At 41.3% G+C, this 22,720-nt stretch overlaps 1 protein-coding gene across 3 annotated transcripts in view; it reads left to right on the plus strand.

Moving 5' to 3' along the window:
• KIF26A (kinesin family member 26A) overlaps positions 1-22,720 on the plus strand; it is a 134,653-nt gene that overhangs the window by 90,016 nt on the left and 21,917 nt on the right. For all 3 annotated transcript variants that reach the window (XM_037901051.2, XM_043549466.1, XM_043549467.1), the window contains one exon: positions 9,907-10,090. In XM_037901051.2, the coding sequence (XP_037756979.1) occupies positions 9,907-10,090 (184 nt within the window). The remainder of the gene's footprint in view (positions 1-9,906; positions 10,091-22,720) is intronic.

Genomic DNA, 22,720 nt, shown 5'->3' on the forward strand with positions numbered 1-22,720 from the left:
TGAGCTTTCGTGAGCTACAGCTCACTTCATCGGATGCATAGCATATCGTGGAAACTGCAGAAGACATTATATACACACAGAGACCATGAAACAAAACTTCCTCCCACCCCACTCTCCTGCTGGTAACAGCTTATCTAAAGTGATCATCAAGTAGGGCCATTTCCAGCACAAATCCAGGTTTTCTCACCCTTCCCCCCCCCCCCCCGCACACATACAAACTCACTCTCCTGCTGGTAATAGCCCATCCCTCTTTGAAACCTCTCTTTATAATGCGCATGATAATCAAGGTGGGTCATTTCCAGCACTAATCCAGGTTTTCTCACCCCCCCCCCACACCCCCCTCCAAAAACCACACACACAAACTCACTCTCCTGCTGGCAATAGCTCATCCACACTGACCACTCTCCTTACAATGTGCACAGCAATCAAGGTGGGCCATTTCCAGCATAAATCCAAGTTTAACCAGAACGTCTTGGGGGGGGGGGGGGGGTTTGTAGGAAAAAAACAAGGGGAGATAGGCTACCTTGCATAATGACTTAGCCACTCCCAGTCTCTATTCAAGCCCAAATTAATAGTATCCAATTTGCAAATGAATTCGCTGTATTGATGACATCTTCATCATCTGGACCCATGGAAAAGAAGCCCTTGAGGAATTCCACCATGATTTCAACAATTTCCATCCCACCATCAACCTCAGCCTGGTCCAGTCCACACAAGAGATCCACTTCCTGGACACTACAGTGCTAATAAACGATGGTCACATCAACACCACCCTATACCGGAAACCTACTGATCGCTATTCCTACCTACATGCCTCCAGCTTTCACCCTGACCACACCACACGATCCATCGTCTACAGCCAAGCTCTGCGATACAACCGCATTTGCTCCAACCCCTCAGACAGAGACAAACACCTACAAGATCTCTATCAAGCATTCTTACAACTACAGTACCCACCTGCGGAAGTGAAGAAACAGATTGATAGAGCCAGAAGAGTTCCCAGAAGTCACCTACTACAGGACAGGCCTAACAAAGAAAATAACAGAACGCCACTAGCCGTCACCTTCAGCCCCCAACTAAAACCCCTCCAACGCATTATTAAGGATCTACAACCTATCCTGAAGGATGACCCAACACTCTCACAAATCTTGGGAGAAAGGCCAGTCCTTGCCTACAGACAGCCCCCCAACCTGAAGCGAATACTCACCAACAACCACATACCACACAACAGAACCACTAACCCAGGAACCTATCCTTGCAACAAAGCCCGTTGCCAACTGTGCCCACATATCTATTCAGGGGACACCATCACAGGGCCTAACAACATCAGCCACACTATCAGAGGCTCGTTCACCTGCACATCCACCAATGTGATATATGCCATCATGTGCCAGCAATGCCCCTCTGCCATGTACATTGGTCAAACTGGACAGTCTCTACGTAAAAGAATAAATGGACACAAATGAGATGTTAAGAATTATAACATTCATAAACCAGTCGGAGAACACTTCAATCTCTCTGGTCACGCAATCACAGACATGAGGGTTGCTATCTTAAAGCAAAAAAACTTCAAATCCAGACTCCAGCGAGAAACTGCTGAATTGGAATTCATTTGCAAATTGGATACTATTAATTTGGGCTTGAATAGAGACTGGGAGTGGCTAAGTCATTATGCAAGGTAGCCTATCTCCCCTTGTTTTTTTCCTACAAACCCCCCCCAAGACGTTCTGGTTAAACTTGGATTTATGCTGGAAATGGCCCACCTTGATTGCTGTGCACATTGTAAGGAGAGTGGTCAGTGTGGATGAGCTATTGCCAGCAGGAGAGTGAGTTTGTGTGTGTGGTTTTTGGAGGGGGGGGTGTGGGAGGGGGTGAGAAAACCTGGATTAGTGCTGGAAATGACCCACCTTGATTATCATGCGCATTATAAAGAGAGGTTTCAAAGAGGGATGGGCTATTACCAGCAGGAGAGTGAGTTTGTATGTGTGTGTGGGGGGGGGGGGGGGAAGGGTGAGAAAACCTGGATTTGTGCTGGAAATGGCCCTACTTGATGATCACTTTAGATAAGCTGTTACCAGCAGGAGAGTGGGGTGGGAGGAAGTTTTGTTTCATGGTCTCTGTGTGTATATAATGCCTTCTGCAGTTTCCACGATATGCTATGCATCCGATGAAGTGAGCTGTAGCTCACGAAAGCTCATGCTCAAATAAACTGGTTAGTCTCTAAGGTGCCACAAGTCCTCCTTTTCTTTTTACGAATACAGACTAACACGGCTGTTACTCTGAAACCTGTCCTTATGAGGGAGCGTCTCCAAATCAATCTTTCATAAATAATCTCTACACATAGTACGCCCACACCTTGAATACTGCATGCAATTCTGGTCACCCCTTCTCAAAAAGATATTTTAAAACTAGAAGAGGTACACAGAAGGGCAACAAAAATGATTAGAGTATGGAACGGCTTCTATATGAGGAGAGATTAAAAAAGACTGAGACCGTTCATCTTAGAAAAGAGCCAATAATGGGGGATATGAGAGAGGTCTATACAATCATAAAGGGTGAGAAGAAAGTGAATAAGGAAGTGTTTTTTAACCCCTTCACGTAAGACAAGAACAAGGAGTTACCCAATGAAATTGATAGGCAGCGGGTTTAAAACAAACAAAAGGAGGTACTTTTCACATAACTCACAGTCAATCTTTGGAACTAGTTGCCAGAGAATGTTGTGAAGGCCAAAAGTATAATTGGGTTCAGAAAAAGAATTTAGATAAATTCATGGAATTTGATAAATTCGTCAATGGCTATTAGCCAAAATGGCCAGGGCTGCAACCCCATACTGTGGGTGTCTCTAAGCCTCTGACTGCCAGATGCTGGGACTGGGTGACGGGGGTGGATCACTTGACGATTGCCTTGCTCTGTTGATTTCCTCTGAAGCGTCTGGCATTGGCCACTGTCAGAAGACAGGATAGTGGGCTAGATGGACCATAGGTCTGACCCAGTATGGCCACTCTTATGTTCTTATGGATGTCTGGGATTGCAAATCTTTCATTTAACTTGTAGACATTCTCCGAGTTTTGTTAAAGTTATTCTAGGAAGACCAGGCCAATGTTGTTTGGGATTTTTTTTTTTTTAGCAAGTTTTCTGTGCTACATTTCCAATTTTAGAAGCACAGATCAAATACGAATAGCAATAATATTAGTAATAATGCCAACAAAGTTTATCTGTTTGCTGCGGAAGGCTCAGGATAGACTGCTAGAGGGTGTATTGTAAGGACATCCGTCTATTTATTGTCAGTATTGACGAGTAATTAAGGAAACAATAACTGGAACTGCAGATACAAAGACGGGCTCTGTGACTTTTCCTGGTGCTTCCTTTCAAGTTGCTTTGCAGTGGAAAGCAGGTAAAAGAATAGCTGTTAAACAACACAGTAGTAATTGCTAAATTTGTTCTGGCATTGTTAGATGGGAATTGGGGAAGAACAAATGAGTATGGTTTTTGAATAGAGAGTAGAAATGGTAAAAAGTAACCCAGATCCAAAACTCCAAAACCTTTTTTTTATGGGGGGGATTGAGGGGGTTTCAGAATCCAGATTAAAAATTTCTCTATAAATATCTGTAATGGGCCAAACTGAAACACTGCATGTGAACACTTCAAAATGAAGGATGTTTAGTATATGGACTGAAATTTTATGGCTCCAGCTCCTCCCTACCCTTGATCCCCATTGAAGCCTCCAGGAACCACTGCTATGCAAATAATAAACAAAAATGATCTCTGAGAGATATGGATAAATAATATAGATTTGAAAACAGAGTGCTAAAGCTCTGTTAAAAATATAAGTAATTACTGGTACTGAAATGTTTCAGAGTAACAGCCGTGTTAGTCTGCATTTAGCCGTATGGAGTGGAAATCTATCAACTGCATGAAAAAACTTGTACAGATACAGACAGACATCATCTTCCTTTATAAGCTATTACCAGCAGGAGAGTGGGGTGGGAGGAGGTATTTTTTCATGCTTTGTGTGTATATAAAAAGATCTTCTACACTTTCCACAGTATGCATCCGATGAAGTGAGCTGTAGCTCACGAAAGCTTATGCTCAAATAAATTGGTTAGTCTCTAAGGTGCCACAAGTCCTCCTTTTCTTTTTGGTACTGAAATGTATCTCCTGTAGTTTATTTTTGGCAGTGTGGCTTAAGAGCTAGAATCAAGACTCATGGGTTCTATTCCTGACTGCCGGCGGTTTGCTCTGTTTCCATGGGCATGTCACTTAAACTGTCTATACCTCAATTAATCCATCTACATAATGTATAAAATGGTAAGTTTAAGAATACTGCTGTGAGGAAATGTTTGTAAAATGCTTTGGAATCTTCTGATGAAAGGCATTACATATGCACATAGTTTTAATAAAGCCTCTATTCTACCTTTTTTTTTTTTTATGGTATAGATATGCATTACAAGGGAGTGCAATTATGGCACTTACTCTCACAGCTATAATGTCCATAGCTTGTCTAGTGAACTTAAGCTTTAAGAATCAGTATAGAGCAGGGATCGGCAACCTTTGGCACGCGGTCTGTCAGGGAAATCTGTGGGCAGGCTTGGATGATTTGTTTACCTGCAGCGTCTGCGGGTTCAGTTGATCGCAGCTCCCACTGGCCGCGGTTCGCCATTCCAGGCCAATGGGGGCTGTGGGAAGCAGCGCGGGCCGACGGATGTGCTGTCTGCTGCTTCCCGCAGTCCCCATTGGCCTAGAACGGCGAACCGCGGCCAGTGGGATCTGCGATCGGCCGAACCTGCAGAAGTTGCAGCTAAACAAACCATCCTGGCCTGCCAGCGGATTTCCCTGACGGCCCATGTGCCAAAGGTTGCTGATCCCTGGTATAGAGCCTTTACTGTACAATTAAATGTCTGAAATGTCACATTAACGTCTAAAAATGTGTATTTCTTTTAGTGGGTAGGGTTTGTAGCTGCGTTTATTCTACAGCCTTGCTCCCTTTGTGCTAAACATTACCTAATTGATCTTCTCATCCTTTGCCTTGTTGCCTCATCCATGCACAGCGGAAAACCTTATATTCTGTAAATTGTGTGGAGGAAGGAGTAGGTTAGAGACTGTCCCTTGTCACTGATATTTGAGTGCTCCTTCATGTGCCATATATTAGTTTTATTTTCTTCCATGACACATAGCTATGAGGAAAGAACTCTCCAGAGTGTCTTAAAAGACAACTTCTATTAAAGATGAAAAGAGTTAAGCAAAATGCAGCCAGTAGATCTCACAGCTAGAAGGAAAAATAATATACACCAGTGTCTCAGTAGCTTTAATTGGAAAGGGAGAGAGGCATGAGCGTGCGGGGTCCAAGGCTTAGTTCCATTGCAAGGATTTTTGATAGAGGATTAGATAAACAACATAAGTTAGATGGGGAAAAGGAAAAGGAAAAGGCTGGGGTGGGAGAGGGAAGTGTGAGAGTATGTGTTTGTAGTAAAGCTCCTCAATGCTTGGAAAACCATCATAGGTAGATGATCATAATACTTAACTTTTACGTAATGATTTTCTCCATAGATCTCAAAGTGCTGTATAAAGAAGGATCGTATTGTTAGCCCCATTTTGTAGGTTGGTAAATTGAGGTTCAGAGAGGCTCAGTGGGTCACCAAAGGTCACCCAACAATGTGGTGGTAGAACTGAGAACAGAATTCAGCTCTCCTAATGCCTGCCCCTCTGTTTTAACCATTCGACTGTGCTGCCTTCCAAGATACAAAAGGACAGAATTTTCAAAAGCTAAATTTTCCCTTTTGCAGTAGCAATTTTGTGGGCACAAATTAGACCTGCAAAAAGGAATGCTGGGCTAGGGTTTGGCTGAAACTTTAAGCCAGATGTTCAGTACTGGTCTGTTGGGTACAAGTTATGGAAAATCCAGCATTTTTAAACATTTCAAAAGTAGTTTCTTATGAATATATACGCTGTTATGAATTTTCCTCAAGAAGAAGTGTTGGTGAAGTCTGATGGGGTTTTGCTATTTATCCAGGCCTACAGCCATACCATTTGTGGGCTGTGTTTTGGACTAGTTAGGATTTGGATGGGGGACCACTAAGCAGAATGCTGGTGCTGCAAGAAGTGATGTTGGGGACTCAGTACGTGGCACTGCTCCCCTCAGGTTTGTTGTTGAAGTCCAAGTATGGTATTAAGTGTACTGCACTGCTGGCTTTGGACTGAGATATAAATTACTAAGATTCTGACCACTTGTGCTCTTTAATGGACTGATGGCACTCGTTGCAAGAGCTAAGGATAAGGAAAAGCTCACTCTCTTATCCAAATTCCAAACGCCGATAATTACATTTCACTTATCTAAATCCCTCATGCCTTTTTAGCTGGATCCATTACTTTCATCTTCTGAAAACACTGATGTGACTGCTGCAGAATGTCTGTGATGGTTCCATCCCATAAGTGGCTGCATTGGGCATAAATGTGTGTGCAGGTGTAACCCACTAAACTTTTTTTATAGTACACAAGCACTTCAGGATGCTTTTTGGGTAGAAAAGATGCTCTATAAACATAAGCCTCATAAAAATATCTAGTACTGCAAGTGCCCTGGTCCTTGTTATAATGCTGATTATTCTCTAGGACAGCTATTCCACTTCCTCTCCTTTTCTTGTTTTCTGACTCCCTATGTGGACATGCAGTCCCTGTGCCAAATAAGTATTATATTCCAAATTCTTAGGAAGAGAATATATCAGTACTAAAACACTTAATTGCTTGATCTAACGTATGGCACTGTGCCTGTTTAGATTACACAAAGGGTGGAGATGCACAGTGTGTGTACTATACAAGGGAACAGTCTGAAATTTGTTCTTTCTCCATATGATAACTTAAAAGGTTAGGCCCAGTGGTGTTGTCTTTCACTTGCCTTTTTAAATGGACAGCCTTCTATAAGCTGGCTCTTTTGGGAGATATCGCACCTCAGTACAGCTGACCTGTTTTTTTCTAACTTGGCCTTTTTTGTGCACCTTAAGTTATCTATTGGCACTTGATCTGGGTGCCTGAATAAACATGGGATGTGTAAATCCATTCTTTATATCCCGTTCTCTTTCACATATGGTTCTCAAGGGGATTGCTGCAGCAGACTTTATGGAAACAATAATTATTTCATCAGGACTTCATGTATATCTTGATTGTACTTTGAAGACATTCTCGAGAGCTGTTTTTATAATTTCTGCAGTGGATCATAGTGTGAAAACAAGGAAATAAACATTATCTTTCATATCAATCAGCAATATGATTAAATAACTACAAGAGCTGATTGCTGCTTGGCTATAGAAAGTAATGCCAAGTGTGGTACCACAGTGGACATACCCAACAGATTGAGTCTCTTTGCTATACAGTAAAACCATATATTTATGACACCTTTAAGTTTTAAATTTACAGTTGCAACTATTGTGCTCCTGAGCAATTGGTTTGTCTCAAATCCTGCTTCAGAATTTAGATATGCATTTTCAGAATTGACTGGGATTTTAGCGTCATAACTCCCATGATGGGATTTATGCAACTAACTCAGGTTGCACTGCTACTGAAAACTTAAGGGTTCATTATCACTGCTTAGAAAGTCCAGTGGGTATAGAGATTGTTCATTGGCATTTATGATTCCCTGGAGTTTGCTGCTTTTATGTTATGAAGAAATGCAACTGGTCATTGTGCTGATCTCTGTACAGAGAACACAATCTATTGTTTAGAGCTAGGAGATCTGCATGCCAATTCCTGGCTCTGCTTCTGACTAGCTATATAACTTTGTGCAAGTTTGTGCCATATTCCAGAGATAATCCTGGGACAGGGCAGTTATGTGCCACCCCCTTTGACACAATCTGTCTCATAACCTCTCTCTGCTTCAGTTTCTCCATTTGTACAAGTATAATAATTATTGCTTAATAGGTGTGTTGCCAGACCTAATGTTTGTAAAGTACTTTGAGATCCTTGGATGAAAGGTATGATACAAGTGTAAATTATGTGACAGGGTTGGGCCAGATGGCTACAGGAGAGTGATAGAAGGCAGATATATTAGCTCCAGGTTAAGTAGGTCCCTTTTCCCTGGGTAAGGTAACAGAGAAGGTTCCAGAACAATCAGGAACTTTCTGGAAACAATTAAGGCAGACAGGCTGATTAGAACACCTGCAGCCAATCAAGAAGCTGCTAGAATCAAGACAGGCAGGCTAATCAGGGCACCTGGGTTTAAAAAGGAGCTCACTTCAGTTTGTGGTGTGCGTGCGAGGAGCTGGGAGCAAGAGGCGCAAGAAGCGGAGAGTGAGAAGGTGTACTACTGGAAGACTGAGAAGTACAAGCATTATCAGACACCAGGAGGAAGGTCCTGTGGTCAGAATAAAGAAGGTGTTGGGAGGAGGCCGTGGGGAAGTAGCCCAGGGAGTTGTTGCTGTCACGCAGCTGTTACAGGAGCCACTGTAGACAGCTGCAATCTACAGGGCCCTGGGCTGGAACCCAGAGTAGAGGGCGGGCCTGGATTCCCCCATCCCTCCATCCCCCCAACTCCCTACTTGATACCAGAGGAGTTGACCAATAAGCGCAGGACCCACCAAGGCAGAGGAGGAACTTTGTCACAACTATTAACAATAAAATGATTAATACTAGCCTCATACTCATGAAATAATGAATTTAGAGTGACAGGCTTTTGTATAATGGGCCCAATCCAGTGAATGATCCATCTTCAGAACTGGAATGTTGGAATATTTGTAAGGTTGGGCCCAAAGGTGTCAGAACTATAACTTATTGCATCTTTACTTATTTTAATCTTAATAGGGGTACAGACATTAAATTGAGCATCTCTTGGCACTGTTGCAGAATGTGTCTCTGTGTGCTCTCCACTGATGGTCTCTGGGTCAGATCCCACACTCCTTATTCAGGAAATCTGGCCAGTGAAGTTGGGAGATTTACTCGTATAAAAGTGTTCAGATCTGCAGCCCGTGGATACACTGGAAAACTGGTGAGCAGAATGGGTAAAATCCTAGTGCCACTGAAGTCAGTGGCAGAACTCCCAGTGACTTCAGTGGAACTAGGATTTCACTCCCTAGGCATGTGGAACATGCACATGAATGTATCTCTTGTGTTAAGTTCACAGGTTGATTTTTAGAACATATGGGTTTTACTCCAGAGCCTAAGTTTTATTTTGGTTCCTTGATATCCTGCTTGGTGCCATCACTAAGGATTAGCAGAAACCTTGATTCTAATCCCATTCTTACTCACAAAGAACAGAGTTACAATTTTAATTGTACGTTTTAAATGTTTTCCTTCTTCATCTTTTGTGTTTTGAAATTCTGCATTTCAAAAGCAGGATCATTGTTTGGCACATTAAAGCATGTCTCTTTAACGGATTCTCCTTTTAATGAGGAAGAATGGAATTAAGGGGGAAAAAATCTGTCTTGAAGGGATTCTCTTTTATCTAATAGTTTTCAATGCAGCCAATGGTAGAGAGACTTGCACTCATCTGATTTGCAGTCTATTGGAATGTCATTTTTCTGTATCGGATAACTTGTTAGCACACAAAACATCACTTTCATAAATGTTATCACCAGCAAAGCCCATCTGGTCCCGCTAGTGACAAGGGGATGATTTTAGGTTTTTATGATGTCAGTGAGATTTCAGCAGTCTTGGACTCATCTGCCAAGCTGTTGGGAAAAAAAGTTAAGACTATAATTGGAACTCTGTTGGGGGAGAAATTAAATGAATATCTTGCCAACCATATTTCTGCCCATATTTCCTTCGATTAGTCTCCTGATGGTGTGTCCTTATGAAATCTGATTAGAATGAAATTACTTGATTTGTTAAACAGGCAGTGATGACAATGAACATCTGTTTTACTGCTCTAAATTGCATTGAGCTCAGAGTAACATTGTCCTTTCTTGATATTACTTTATACAGAGCAGCACAGAAGCTTAACCTGTCCTCGAAGAGAAAGAAGTACCATCCGCCCCTGCCACGCTCTCACGACTTCTCTGTCTATGCCACCAACTTTAGTGGCATACTGCAGTTATGCTCTCCCCCAGCACCGCCATGCCTTTTGAGAGCAGTGTCAAAAATCAAGGACAACCCTGGCATTGGAAAGGTAATTCGAGATCTCAGTCTCTTTGCAATTTCCTACCTAATTTTAAGGAGCCATACATTTTAAAGCATAGAGGCAGGGATTAGGTGGCTCAGGGGAGTGGTGCTGGGATACAGAGTCTCGCACATCTGTTTAGATGTGACTGTGAGTAGACTCCTGGGTGGCCTATAAAAATGAGTTGGTGGTCTCTGTCCAGATTCCAGTGGACAAGTGTCAACTTCATAAAAGTGAAACGAAAGGAATAAGTGAGAGGAGAAACAGGCCTTCCGCCTCCAGCCATGGAAATCTGGCATCTTTTAAAAGTGCTAAATTGTCAATTTTGCACTAATTTTACTTAAATAAAATCAGGTAAAACGTAAGACAATTATTTACAGTTTTATGTATATTTCTGACATGTTAAAAGCACAAGCTACAGTGTCTGAATACTTATTTACATAGGTTACAAGAGATTAATATTTCAAGGTGGACCTAAAGTACCTAACGTGCAGAGGAGAGTTAAAAATGCACCTCAAGTAACCATACAACTCAACATTAACATAAATAAATTGTCTGCCTAAGTACTTTTAAATGACACTCTGTTGTATTGTATTCTGTTAAATCAGTGAGTTAAAGGAGATAAAGGTTTTTGCCAGTGTATTTTTGCTAAATGGAAGTGAAATGTCTGTAGCTTTACCATTCTATGAGACAGGTTTTTTAAGAGGACATTTACAAATGAGAATATGATTTCTGCCCCGATTTTTTTTTCATATATTTGATAAGAAGCTGGCAGATGAATTTTTGAATGCAATAAATTAGCAAGTAGTTTAGTACCTCTTACCTGGGAGTCAGTGATGAGGGAAGGGAGAATTTAAGAGACTGTTTCTACATGCAACATTTGCAGCATATGCCATTTACCCTGTCTGCCTCTTCTCCTGCAGACTTAGGGCTAAGTTGTTGCATTAAGCCACATCCTTGTGTTAGGGATAGCGCAGAGTTATGTTGCCTTTGGGGGAGCTCTGCAAGATATTGTGTTTTATAAAAATACGGTGTCCCTAGAGCTCGCAGATGCTTGCAGGAGCCATTTCTGTGCACCTTAAAGGGCTTCAGACTGTGCACCCTTCCATAGCTGGCCACCTCTGACAATGGCCCTGCCTTCTTCCCATCCCTTTTGGTGGAGCTGGTAGAATTAACTAGGACCACTCATTTTGCTGAGGGGAGTTCTGTTTTGTCCAGTATCCTCAAATAGATAATCCAAATATAACTCATGATCACATACAGGATTCCAGATCAGTAAAATGGCAGGGGAATCCTGCATCTAAGATAATCTTGTACAGATCACTTTTCTGTCCATAAGCAGAATGGAGCAGAGCAGGGGGCAACTAAACAAAGAGAAAAACCCTGATAGAAAACAGCAGATCCTGCTAGAAAGCTGGACCATTCTGCATAGAACTAGACTGAGCTCTAATATTTAGGATCTTGGGCTTCTTCTAACAAGGGAAGTATGTAACACACTGGCGAAGTGTGTCATATTCCCCTGTAGTCACTGGTACTGTAGACTGTAAAAGATAACATTCTGCTCTAGCCACCTACTCATGGAGTTACACCTTTAGCTGAATGGAAGGGTCCCGTGGTGTGGCGTTGAAGGCCTGGGTTTAGAAACCTTGGTCATGCAGAAGGCAATTATACCAGTCTCTCTGGCCCTTGATTTTTAATCTGGCCGTATCCCTTTAAGCCAGTGGTCTCCAACCTTTTTACGCGCAAGATCACTTTTTTAATTTAAGTGCAACCCAGGATCTATGCCGCCTCTTCCATGAGGCCCTGCCCCACTCACACCATCCCCCCTCCATTGCTTGCTCTCCCCCACTCTCACTCACTTGCAGGGGGTTGGGCTGCGGGACGGGGTGCGGGCTCTGGGCTGGGGGGTGGGTAGGGCAGAGGGGTTCGGAGTGTGGGAGGGGGCTTTGGGCTCAGCCTGGGGCAGGGGTTAAGCGTTGCTGTAAAGCAGTCCTTCACTGGGAAAATTACTTGTAAAAATCATGATTCTGCATAAAGGATTCCTCATTTAACTTAATGATAATAGTCACTGGGCAGAGGAAAAGAATCAGCCCAGTATGTGCTATAACACTTGAGGTTTATATCTCCACCCTTCCGTATCAAAATGATAACGAGCGAGTAGTCTTTGGTGGCATTTATCCCATTGCGCTGTAATACTCTTCCTTTATATTTTCCCCTTTCACCTGCTAGCTCTTTGTGGGCAGATACAGCCTCAGGCTGATAGAGTTTTCTGGTGATGGTGACGGCAATGGGAATAAATAACCATTTGTTTCTCCCTCATTTTACTTTAAATATCAATGCAGTTAACAAACAACGAAAGTTGGCAGATGCCTCTAACTTCATTGGTAACTGAAGAATCCTGTCTCCTCTTGCCATCATTGTACTTAATACTCTTCCTGCTCAACACTGACTTCTGCTTTTTCTTGCGGTCTGGAGAATAATACCAGATGGCTCACTCACTGATGCTTTGCAGAAGCTGGACTCTGGCATGTATTTTTCTTACTGGAACATCCAACATCTGTGTTTGTGGCAGGCTCCCTACTTTCTTTGATGGTTCCAGAGTCAGCTGAGTGCCTGGCCTCATTGCTGGCTGTGGTTCTGTGTATGTGGCTACCTTGGGTTAGGCAGCTGCTAGAGCAGCACTTTCCTTCCTCACTCCTAATTTGGTGCTATTTTGTTTCATATGCTTAGTCTTGACTGAGTTGCCTTTAACTCCTTTAACTTCAGTGGTTGTTGAGGGTGCTGAGTACCTTCCAGGAGGTGCTCCATACATTGCAAGATCCCACCCACGGTGGATAAGATGCATCTGTAAGTTGAAAACCAAATGTTTGCATTTGAGGCTGGATAATTTAAACACAAGCCAGACATGTACAGAAAAGGCCAACTCTCTGCCCTGGGGAGTGTCATATAACAGACTAATGTGAATTTTCACTGGGGAAAGTAATGTGCAAAACCTGTGTTTCCCTTACAAACAAAAAAAGCACTATTAGAAGCCCTATAATACTATGATCAGAATGTTAGCAATGTAATATTAAATTGTAATATCTGTATTGTGGTCTTTGATGGAAAGCTAATAGGAGTTCTATGTGGAAGGGGCTTTCAAGATTGGACCCTTTATTTACATGATTCAATGAAAACAGCATGGCTAAAACTTTTGATTTTAGATCGATCCACAAAAATTAGAGATGGAAAACAGACCTACGAGCTCATCTAGTTCCCTGACTGCCCCCAGGTTCCAGTGCAATATTCTGCCATACAGCACGTTTTCCAATGCTTTGATATTAAGTCGTGTAATGGTATAGACAAATCCTATTCAGCACTGACCTCAGTGGGAGTTCTGTGTTCAGAATGTGCAGTAGGAATCTGCATATGTGGGTCAAAGGGGAGAGGCAAATGTTGCTGTGAATATAGAACGCTAATTCAACTAGCATAAAAATTACAGCTACTTGTAGGGCAGAACATGGCTGCCATTTGGCACTTCTGATATTACCCAGTGATTTTTAGGAGGCAAAGTGATTTTTAGCTTCTCCACTTGAAACCACAGGAGGACATTTTAAGGTAGGAAAATGGGGCAGATCATCCATGATGAAGTCACTGTGGCTAAACCAGGGACGAATTTGACCCATTGTAATGACCTAATTTGTCCAGGTCAAACCATCCCTGCCCTTCAGTGACCTCAAGTAGCCAGGGCTTTGGTTTTATGTCTCATCCAAAACACATCAACATAGGTTCCTCTAGCACCATTCCAGAATATTTTTAATTCTGATTTGCCCACATCAGTTGTGCAGCACCTGTGTTTTTCTTTATAGGTATGTCATCCCACTGTGGACCATGCCTGACCTTGCTATAGCTAATGAGTTCAGGCGTGACCACAGGTCAAGGTGTTGCTACTGTGATGCCCTGTTAGCAGTCACCATGAGAGCTGCAGTGTAAGAAATGGTGTTGACTATAATTTATGAAGAAACACTTTAATAATGACAAAACATATCTGCTTCTTTGCTGCAGACTCAGATGAATCAGCTGGTTTGGTCTTATGAACAGCATGCAATCTAAACATATGTTCTTTAGTGAATCAAGCACATAATAATTAAATGACAGTCATTCATTGTATTTTTTGCTTAGTATCCTTTTCCTTGCGAGATACTTCTGATAAAGGACAGAAAGAACTAAAGAAACATATTACAAGTTGCAAAAATTACATACACTTGGGGGGCAGAATCTCTAAATGATCTTGTCAGATGAAATTTAGCTCTGTGACTGAGCTAGGAGAAAGGTTAGCTTTTTAAACTTCAGAACTGTAGAGGGTTGCAGGAGTCCTGGAAAGGTAGTTGTGGTTTACAGTATTATCAACATATTTATCACTGCTACAGCAAAATGTACTGTATCCCAATATGGCTAAATATTTTTTAAAATAGATAATTTAATTTCAACATCTGGACTCTAAAACCCTTGTTTGATTGTATATTTCCAAAACTGACCCATATTTTATGTCATGCCTAGCATGGAAAATCCCTGGTGGCTGAGACCTCAATTCAGCAAAGTGCTTAAGCATGTACTTATCTTTAAGTAGGTGCTTAAGTCCCATTTATTGGCTTCACGGTTAAGCTTGTGTTTATGTGTAACCCTGAATAGGGGTGCTTCCTGAATTGGGGCTTCAGTCAGTGGGACTTAAGCAGCGACTTAAATTAAGCACATGCTTAAGTGATTTGCTTAATGAAAGCTTGAATGTCTGCCTTAGGTTTTTCTCTAGTGACTGTCATTATATTGTAGAATCTAACTGCTTGGTCCCATCATTCATGGCCCAGCTGGGTCCTTTTGCTGGCTGGCTTGATGGAGTTTCAGGAGAGGGGGAGAGGTTCCCCAAACCCTGGGAGCTCAGCAAAACCCACTGATCTTATGTGAGCATGTGTGTGTGGAGAATTAGGGGAGAAGCCCAGAGTGCTGAGTAAGCTGTGTTAGCTCAGTTTAGGTGCAGAATGAGAGGCTGCTGTTGAGAATTTGGCCTAAAGATTGAAATTTGCTTTCAGCCCAACTGCATTGCTCCTATTCACATGAGTGGGAGTTCTGCTATGGGCTGATGGCAACATGTGGGCTATATGTGGATTGAATATAGTACTTCTTGTAAATATATTTATTAAAGCAAATTTCAAATACTTTAAAAAGCATTTTAATTTCTATTTTGTCTTCTTCATTGTTTCCAGTGTTCTCTAAGGGGAAACCAGCCCAGATACACAGACATGTGCTAGCTCTGCTCAACCTAGCCCCCTATTAATAGCCATGTGGACGTTGTGACACGGGCAGTGACGTGGGCCAGCTGCCTGAGTACAAGCCCAAAAACCCACTGGCAGCGAGCCTGTGCTGCTGTCTGTGCCGCAACATCCACCCTGCTATTTTTAAAGTGCTTATGTCGAGCAGAGAGTGCATGCGTCTGTCTGCCCAGTCTGGGGGGCACGCCCTCAGCTGCAGCATAGACATTGTCTTAGGAGTATCTTTTGTTCCATTCCAAAAACCACCTATTTTCCCTGTTCATCGGAGTTTCATCTGGAGCATGTAAATCTGCCCCAGAATGCAAATCCCTGATTTTACATCTAAGCCTTTGTTTAGAGATAGATGGCCCAATTTGTTTCTGTACCTATAGTGTAAAATTTTATACAATGCCATAGGTGCTAACAAGTGGCTTGAATTTTTAATAATGTCAGGTGGAGGAAAAGTTTAAACTTTCTTAAGTTATAATGGAAAGATTTCCTTGGGACCTGTGTTTAATATAATAAGCAATACCTACCCCTCCCAGGCACAAAAAATCCCATTGCAAATGGCATACTGTATTCTGAACAGAACTTCACTCACTACTGAAAAATGTTATGTCGCAAATTATATCTCTTACCCATGAATCTGCCGAAAACACCAGAGTCCAAATCATTTAGTTGAATCCTGCTTAAAAGGCAATGATCCTATGCAGTATGATTCTTTTAACGGAATCATTTTTCTGGTCTCTCTGGGTGTTGTTAAATTTAATGTCAGAATAGTGGGAAAGATGTCTGAAAGCCATTTAATATTGTCGCTGGAAAGAAGTTAGATTATGCTCAATTTCTGACATTAATGTGCTACTTAAGATAATTTATCATATTGTGGTATTAAAAAGACATCCTTTTTACAGTGGCTGCTGCATAGCATTCTAATTTGCTATTTTTCTTTAGTGTGGTAGGAAGCCTTTTTCATGCAAAATGTTTTTTCCAGGGTTCTGTTCAACACACTCTTTATAATACTGCATCACTTACAAGAGCAACTTTAAGTGCTTGTCTCTTCCAAAGATCTTGTCAATTTTTTTATGTTAGAATGACAGAATCCTTCTACATGAGACAATTGATATGGAGCATTAAGAGGGAGAATTTGAGTTCCCAAACTGGTGTCTTGGAAAGGCATATTCATATTTTCCTTCATTTTTTATTTGCTTTAGACATTTACTTTCATTTATATTTTTTTCCCAGCCTATAGTCAAGGTACCTCTAACATGATTTACTGACGATGTAGACTTTTCTTAAGTGTACTGTATACAGCACTCACTTGTTCTTACAATAGTTTGATGATGAATAACAAATAGGTACTTAATTCTGCCATCTTTATTGCTGCTTGTTCCTAATGACTAAAGTATTATTTCCAATATACATCATATGTCTTACTAAAAAGTCTTCAGTCTACGTATGCAATTTTGTAGAACCCATAACATACAGATCCCTGCTGAAGGAACATATTAAACACAATGCAGAAAATTATATAAAAATACACTTCTTTCTTTTTTCCCATGTTTAAAAAGGAATAGTTTTGTGTGGTATCATCTGGGAATATAAAATCAATTCTTGCTTAATAGAGGCCATTTTCTAAAGAGTACAATATAGAAGTGCTTTTTTAGGTTCTCCCAAGGGAGCTAAATAGTTTATGCTAGCATAGCAGTTTTGCATATAAATTTGCTATATAATGGTAGTGGCAGAATGTGAAAGGCTTGTAAGAACTATCCACAGTAAACCAATTTTGTAAGGGTTGTATATCTGTCAGTTACAATTAAATCCATGAAAAATATTGGCTCTGAACTAAGACTTTTGTAATTTGATTTACACAGTAGTTGAGAAATAAGCAATTTCATTGGAAAATGGCCAGTAATGAAAATGAATTCTGTGTAATTTCTTGGTGAGAAATCTTAATTCAGAATGGTGTATATATAAATAACTTTATTCTATTAATTTGCTATAACCCACCATTCTGAAAACATTGAACAAAATTAACTTCCCTGTCTGGGCAATGCCTGTTATGAATGCAAGTTACCAGGGAATTTATATTGACTGTTCAAATATGCTATAATGATGTTTATTGCTAAAGACCAAATTGCTTGTTCATTTTAAGGATTATGATACTGCGATCATGCTGCGCATCACCAAAATTTCTAGAATAGATTCCAGTATAATGCCAGTATAATTCCTGAAATATAGACTAATAAAATGTTCAAAGCTCATTTTAATAGCAAGGTCTGGACCTGCAAACTCATACACCAAAATGTTATAATTCTTCTTTAGCATATACTTTCTTGTTTTTCCTTCTTGTTCTGTTTAATTTTAACCTCAACATCTCTGTAGGCTCCAGTCCAACAAAGCACTGAAGCACATGCATAACTTTAAACGTGTGAATATGGTAGATCTATTGACTTCAAAGGGATTATGCACATGTGTAAAGTTATGCATGTGTTTAAATATTTTGCTGAATCAGAGTCTTAATTCCCTTAGTATTCACATTACTAATGAGCAAACTGGTTATTCAGAGAATTAACGTTGTCTTTCCTTGTACATCTCCCTAAGGTTAAACACGTAAAATATTTGGTACCTCTTATTGGTCATCTGGAAAAATAATGGCGTCATTCTCTCCTGACTTGTATATTTTGTAGTCATTGCCTAAGGACACACTTGAAGTTTGTGGCAGACCTGGAAATGGAGTCCAGCATTCCTAGTTCTGTGTCTTAGCCACAAGGCCATCTTTCCTACCTCTTTGATTTCAATCAGCCTTGCTATCTTGCTTGATCGTGTGGCACAATTCAGTGGAGTCATGGATATCTTCCTCCTCTGCGCTTTCCTGTCTGTCCAAAGATCCATTTTCATGACTGGCAGTCGGTAATTCTCTTCTATTAGATCTATCTGTTATAATGCTCCTTAGGAGAGTGTGTTATTGGCTTTGTCATCTCTTCCCCAAATGGCACCTTTCTTCCTGAATTCACCTTTGGAAATCACTTCTATTGGGATGAAAATGCCTGCATTGATGCATCTCCATCCTCGATTTCTACCAGCTTCATATCTCATCAGCTTGTGGCTTTGAACTATCTTCCTTCAACTTAGAACATCCAAAATATATACCCTACTGATTGCTAAGAAGAGCAGCCTGAGACAAAACTCCATCTCCATCTTGACCCAGGGCACCAATCTCATATTCACTCGTACTTTCAGAAACCCTAGAGATTTGACTTGACTTTTTCTTTCTTCATGCCTGTTAATCTGTAGAAATATTTCCCATGTTCAACACCGTCTTGACCACTCTTACCCACCATTCCTTTGTCTCAGTTGCTATAATTCCTTCCTTTGTATCCTGCCTAACTTCCAGCTCCAGTCTGTTTTAAACACAAAGGAAAGCCTTGAAGTCAGAACACTGCCTTAGAGTTCTTTCTTGGATCTCTGTGCATTCTGGAATCAAGGATAGACTCTCCCTGATAGGCTTCAGGACACTTCATTGAATTGTCCCACTGTTCAACCTCATTGCTTCTATTTTCCAGCCTACTCTTTGGGTTTATTGAATGTGGGGCTTCTTTCTGCTCCTCTTCCCTGTCTCTCCTCAAGCAGGTGGCAGATTCCTTTTCCTTTACACCTGAAACAACCAACCTGACTTTCTCTAGAAACTGCCTCAAGACTCTGTTTTGCAATTTGGTCTAAGACTCAATACTCTCCTACCTGCCATAAAACAAACACGTCACACTCCCAGAGCCTCACTAATTCCTCATGTGTAACTGTTCTCTACATAATGTGACCTTGGTATCCTGTTTCACACTGCGGGCTCAGTCATGCCATTGAGGCACCCACCTGCACTGAAAGTTATGCGTAGCTACACAAAGTTCCCCTAGGCACTCCTCAGCACAGAGTGGGAAGAGAGGAGCAGATGGGATCCTACCTGGCCCTGTATCTGTGGATCTGATTAACATGTGGATATGACCTACTCTTTAGAAATTGGCCCATACTGCAAAATTCAGATCCAGTTCCAGACTTCCCCCCAAAACTCAGGGATGTTTTGGTTCAGAACTGTAAAATATGAGTCCGGTTCTGATCCACCCAAAGTTCAAGAATGTTCAAATCTAGAATTTTGGTTCAGGCCTATCTCTCCCAAAAGCATGAACAACATTTGGGTGTACTGTCTATAACCATTCAAATGTTCTGTAATATGTTTTCATATGAAAGGCTGTATATCGGGCTTTATGGGAGCTAGCATTGTCATCTACACAGGTGGGTTGTTTCTCTCTGACTCTATGGAGCCTGAATTTTGAGCAGCCATCAGCCTTTGTCTGCTTACAAGTCTCCCTTAAATCTGTTCTGCACACGCATAAAATAGCCTTTTAAACATTTTTTTTTGCACTCTTCAGCATCCTTCCACTTCATTTGCCATTAGATGGTAGAAGTGAGTGAATTTCAGCTTGCAGATGTTTGCTTTGATAACCTTTCTTTTCCCTGACTCCTACTGTAGGCTGACAAATAGATAAATGTTAAAGGAAAAAAACAAATTCCTGATTACTGTGAATCTTTCTCCCATCCTAACCACTGACATTTACAGTCCCGCCCATTGTTGTACATGGGGCAGGCACACCCTGACCTCATGCCACCCATTTCCAGGGCTTTCCAAATTATTTATTTATTTATTTGTTTGTTAAATTCTTCATCTCCTGTGGCATATTCAGGATACGTTTATCATCTTCTTTTCCCAAACACTTTTGATTTTAATAGGATTTCCTTCAGCAATTCTGCTGACCTCCTGATTCCTGCAGAAACATGAATTTGGAAAGTTCAGCAGTTTAATATTAACCCATGGTGTTCAAAACCCACGAGATCACAGAGCCAGTTAATTAACAAGATACTAGATTTGCATGATACAGAAGGCTTCATGATTAAAGAAAAATATGAGTTATGTGGATGTGTAGTGGTGTTTTACGTGTGTATTTTATTTTAGTTTTGTTTGTAGAAATCAAATGGAGGTACAACCTGCCCCCTCCCCCCATTCTTATTCCTCCTCCCAATCTTTGCAACTGGCCACATAGCCAATACTGACACCATCTCTCTCTAGATGTATATTTATATCCAACTTATAACGTTTTTTCCTACTCAGTGACTTATAGTGACACTGAAGAGAACAGTTAAATGTGATATGCCTTACTTTCTATAAAGAGAAAGAAAGGACAAGAGAAAGAAAGGAAGCCACTAGAAACGTTCAAACCTCAGCAGCATTACCATATGAGTGGAAATGTCAACATATGCTTCATTTAAAGGAATATAAAGTTGGCAAAATCACAGATTGTTCTATGCGTTCCTATAGGGTTGGCTCTGAAATTCTGCAGCAACCTTTGTCTGCTGTTTGTGTGGTCATTGTGAGTACTGCAAGGGAGTGGGGTGTAAAATAGTTTTTTATGGGAATAAATTAGCATCCCTCCATTATTTTTATTGTCCTCATCTTTGCTCAGGGGCTTGGCTCTCTCTTCTTGTTTAATCCACTTTCTGAGGCCTGAAATGAGTATTCTGGAGCCAATATATCTTGTGTTTCTTGTCTTGTGTTTGTCTCTTCTGCTTTTTTCTCTGTCTGCTGTTATCTCTCCTCTTGTCTCCCCTTTTCTCTTTCAGGCCAGCTTTCTTCCCTTCCTACTTGTTCCCTCTATCCCACTTCTAGACTCACTGACTCTCTCATATTTTTACTACTCCATCCAGTGTGCCATTGGTAGTTAATATCCTTAACTACCCCATTATAGCCTCTATGGTGTACATCTGGGGTGTAATTCCAGAGCCTGAAATGGACGCTGGTGCACTTGACTCTAGTTAATTTTAAATTAACCTACCTACTTTTAAATTAACCCAGTTGTTACTTGTTTGGTATGCAAGTCACTGCTGCACCAAGGTTGCGTTAAATCACTGCTCTTGTGAAAATATTTAATTTTGTAAGTGAATAAATGCATTTGACTGTATTGCAGGTATGATTGCTCCAATTCTACATTTGCTCAGCCATCAGTGTGCATAACCAGGATTGGACTAAGGGATTAATGAATTATGAAATATGTATCTCGTGCTGAAAGATGCATTTGCTTTACTTTTCTGGGTGGTGATGGCCTCAGGTACTGAAACGTGGGTTTCTCCTTCACTCCAATTGAGTGGGCAGGCTATATCCTCATGTTTAGCTCTGAGGCAATGAACTTGGGTTGTTGGGGTATCAACCGCTCTCCTAGTTATGGGTCAAAATGGTTTTTGTGACCTCCAAGCTCCTTCTTCCTGTGTTATTTTCTTTAATCCTCTCCACCCCATGTCCTCACATCTAGATGACTCTCTTTCCACTGGGAGTGGCTCTCTCCAGAGCACAGCATGCTGTTCCCAGGAGAGTCAGATGGGGTCACACATGAGAGATTCAATGGACTTAATCCTTACAGCAAGGAGTATGCTGCCTTTCTAGTGCTCCTAGATCTTGCCTGTCATAAACTCATATTCCTACACAATAAAGAATTGTACTTTTGGTAGACCAGTAATTGTGAACCTCACAGGTCTCTAGGTGGGTTGACATAAACCTGCTCCTGACCTTCAGTCCCTTGAATCTGGGCCTCAGATGTTATGTGAAACCATGTGACATTGTGCTGATTCTCATTGTGCCTCCTGTTATTCTACATGCCCTTATCACTGCAGTATCTGAGCTCCAGGAAGATGGGCACAAAGAATACTGGAGCGGCATCTCAGGAGGAACAGTCTGTGAAGAAGTTGAATGTGTGGTTGCTGGAGGACTCCTATGCTAGGCAGTCAGGATAGCATTATTTTCCTTTGTTTCTAATATCATATTCCTCTTTCTTCTTAAGCTGCATCTGTATCATAGCACAACCCTTGCAGCTGAGAATATGGACCTTGTCAAACAAGGCGGGTTCTAAACTAGAGGACATGGAGAAAGATACATGAAGCTACAAAGTGTTCTGTCATGCTCCCAGAAACACATGCCCGCATCCAAGATTAGCCATGAACCCCTTCCTCCCATGTGGCTGGTCCGTTACTGTTGCAGTCCTTGCTCATGCTGGCAAGTGTTTACACAAGCAATTCTCTTCTATTCCCCAGTGAAGTTAATGGGCCCACCCATATAAGTAAGAGTTACACAGTCTAGCCCTACATTTTCAGGTGTATGGCCTTTCAACAGTGATGGGTAAGGCATAACTGGAGTAAGGCACAGCTGAAGTAGACAATCACATTAGCTGTCATTTGGATTCAGATGTACCTGGGAATGGGAAAATGTGGTTAATCTGAAGTCAGTAGTTTTCTGCACATACACAAAACCAGTTGTTAC

This window comes from Chelonia mydas, chromosome 6 (genome assembly GCF_015237465.2).
Source record: "Chelonia mydas isolate rCheMyd1 chromosome 6, rCheMyd1.pri.v2, whole genome shotgun sequence".
NCBI lineage: Eukaryota > Metazoa > Chordata > Testudines > Cheloniidae > Chelonia > Chelonia mydas.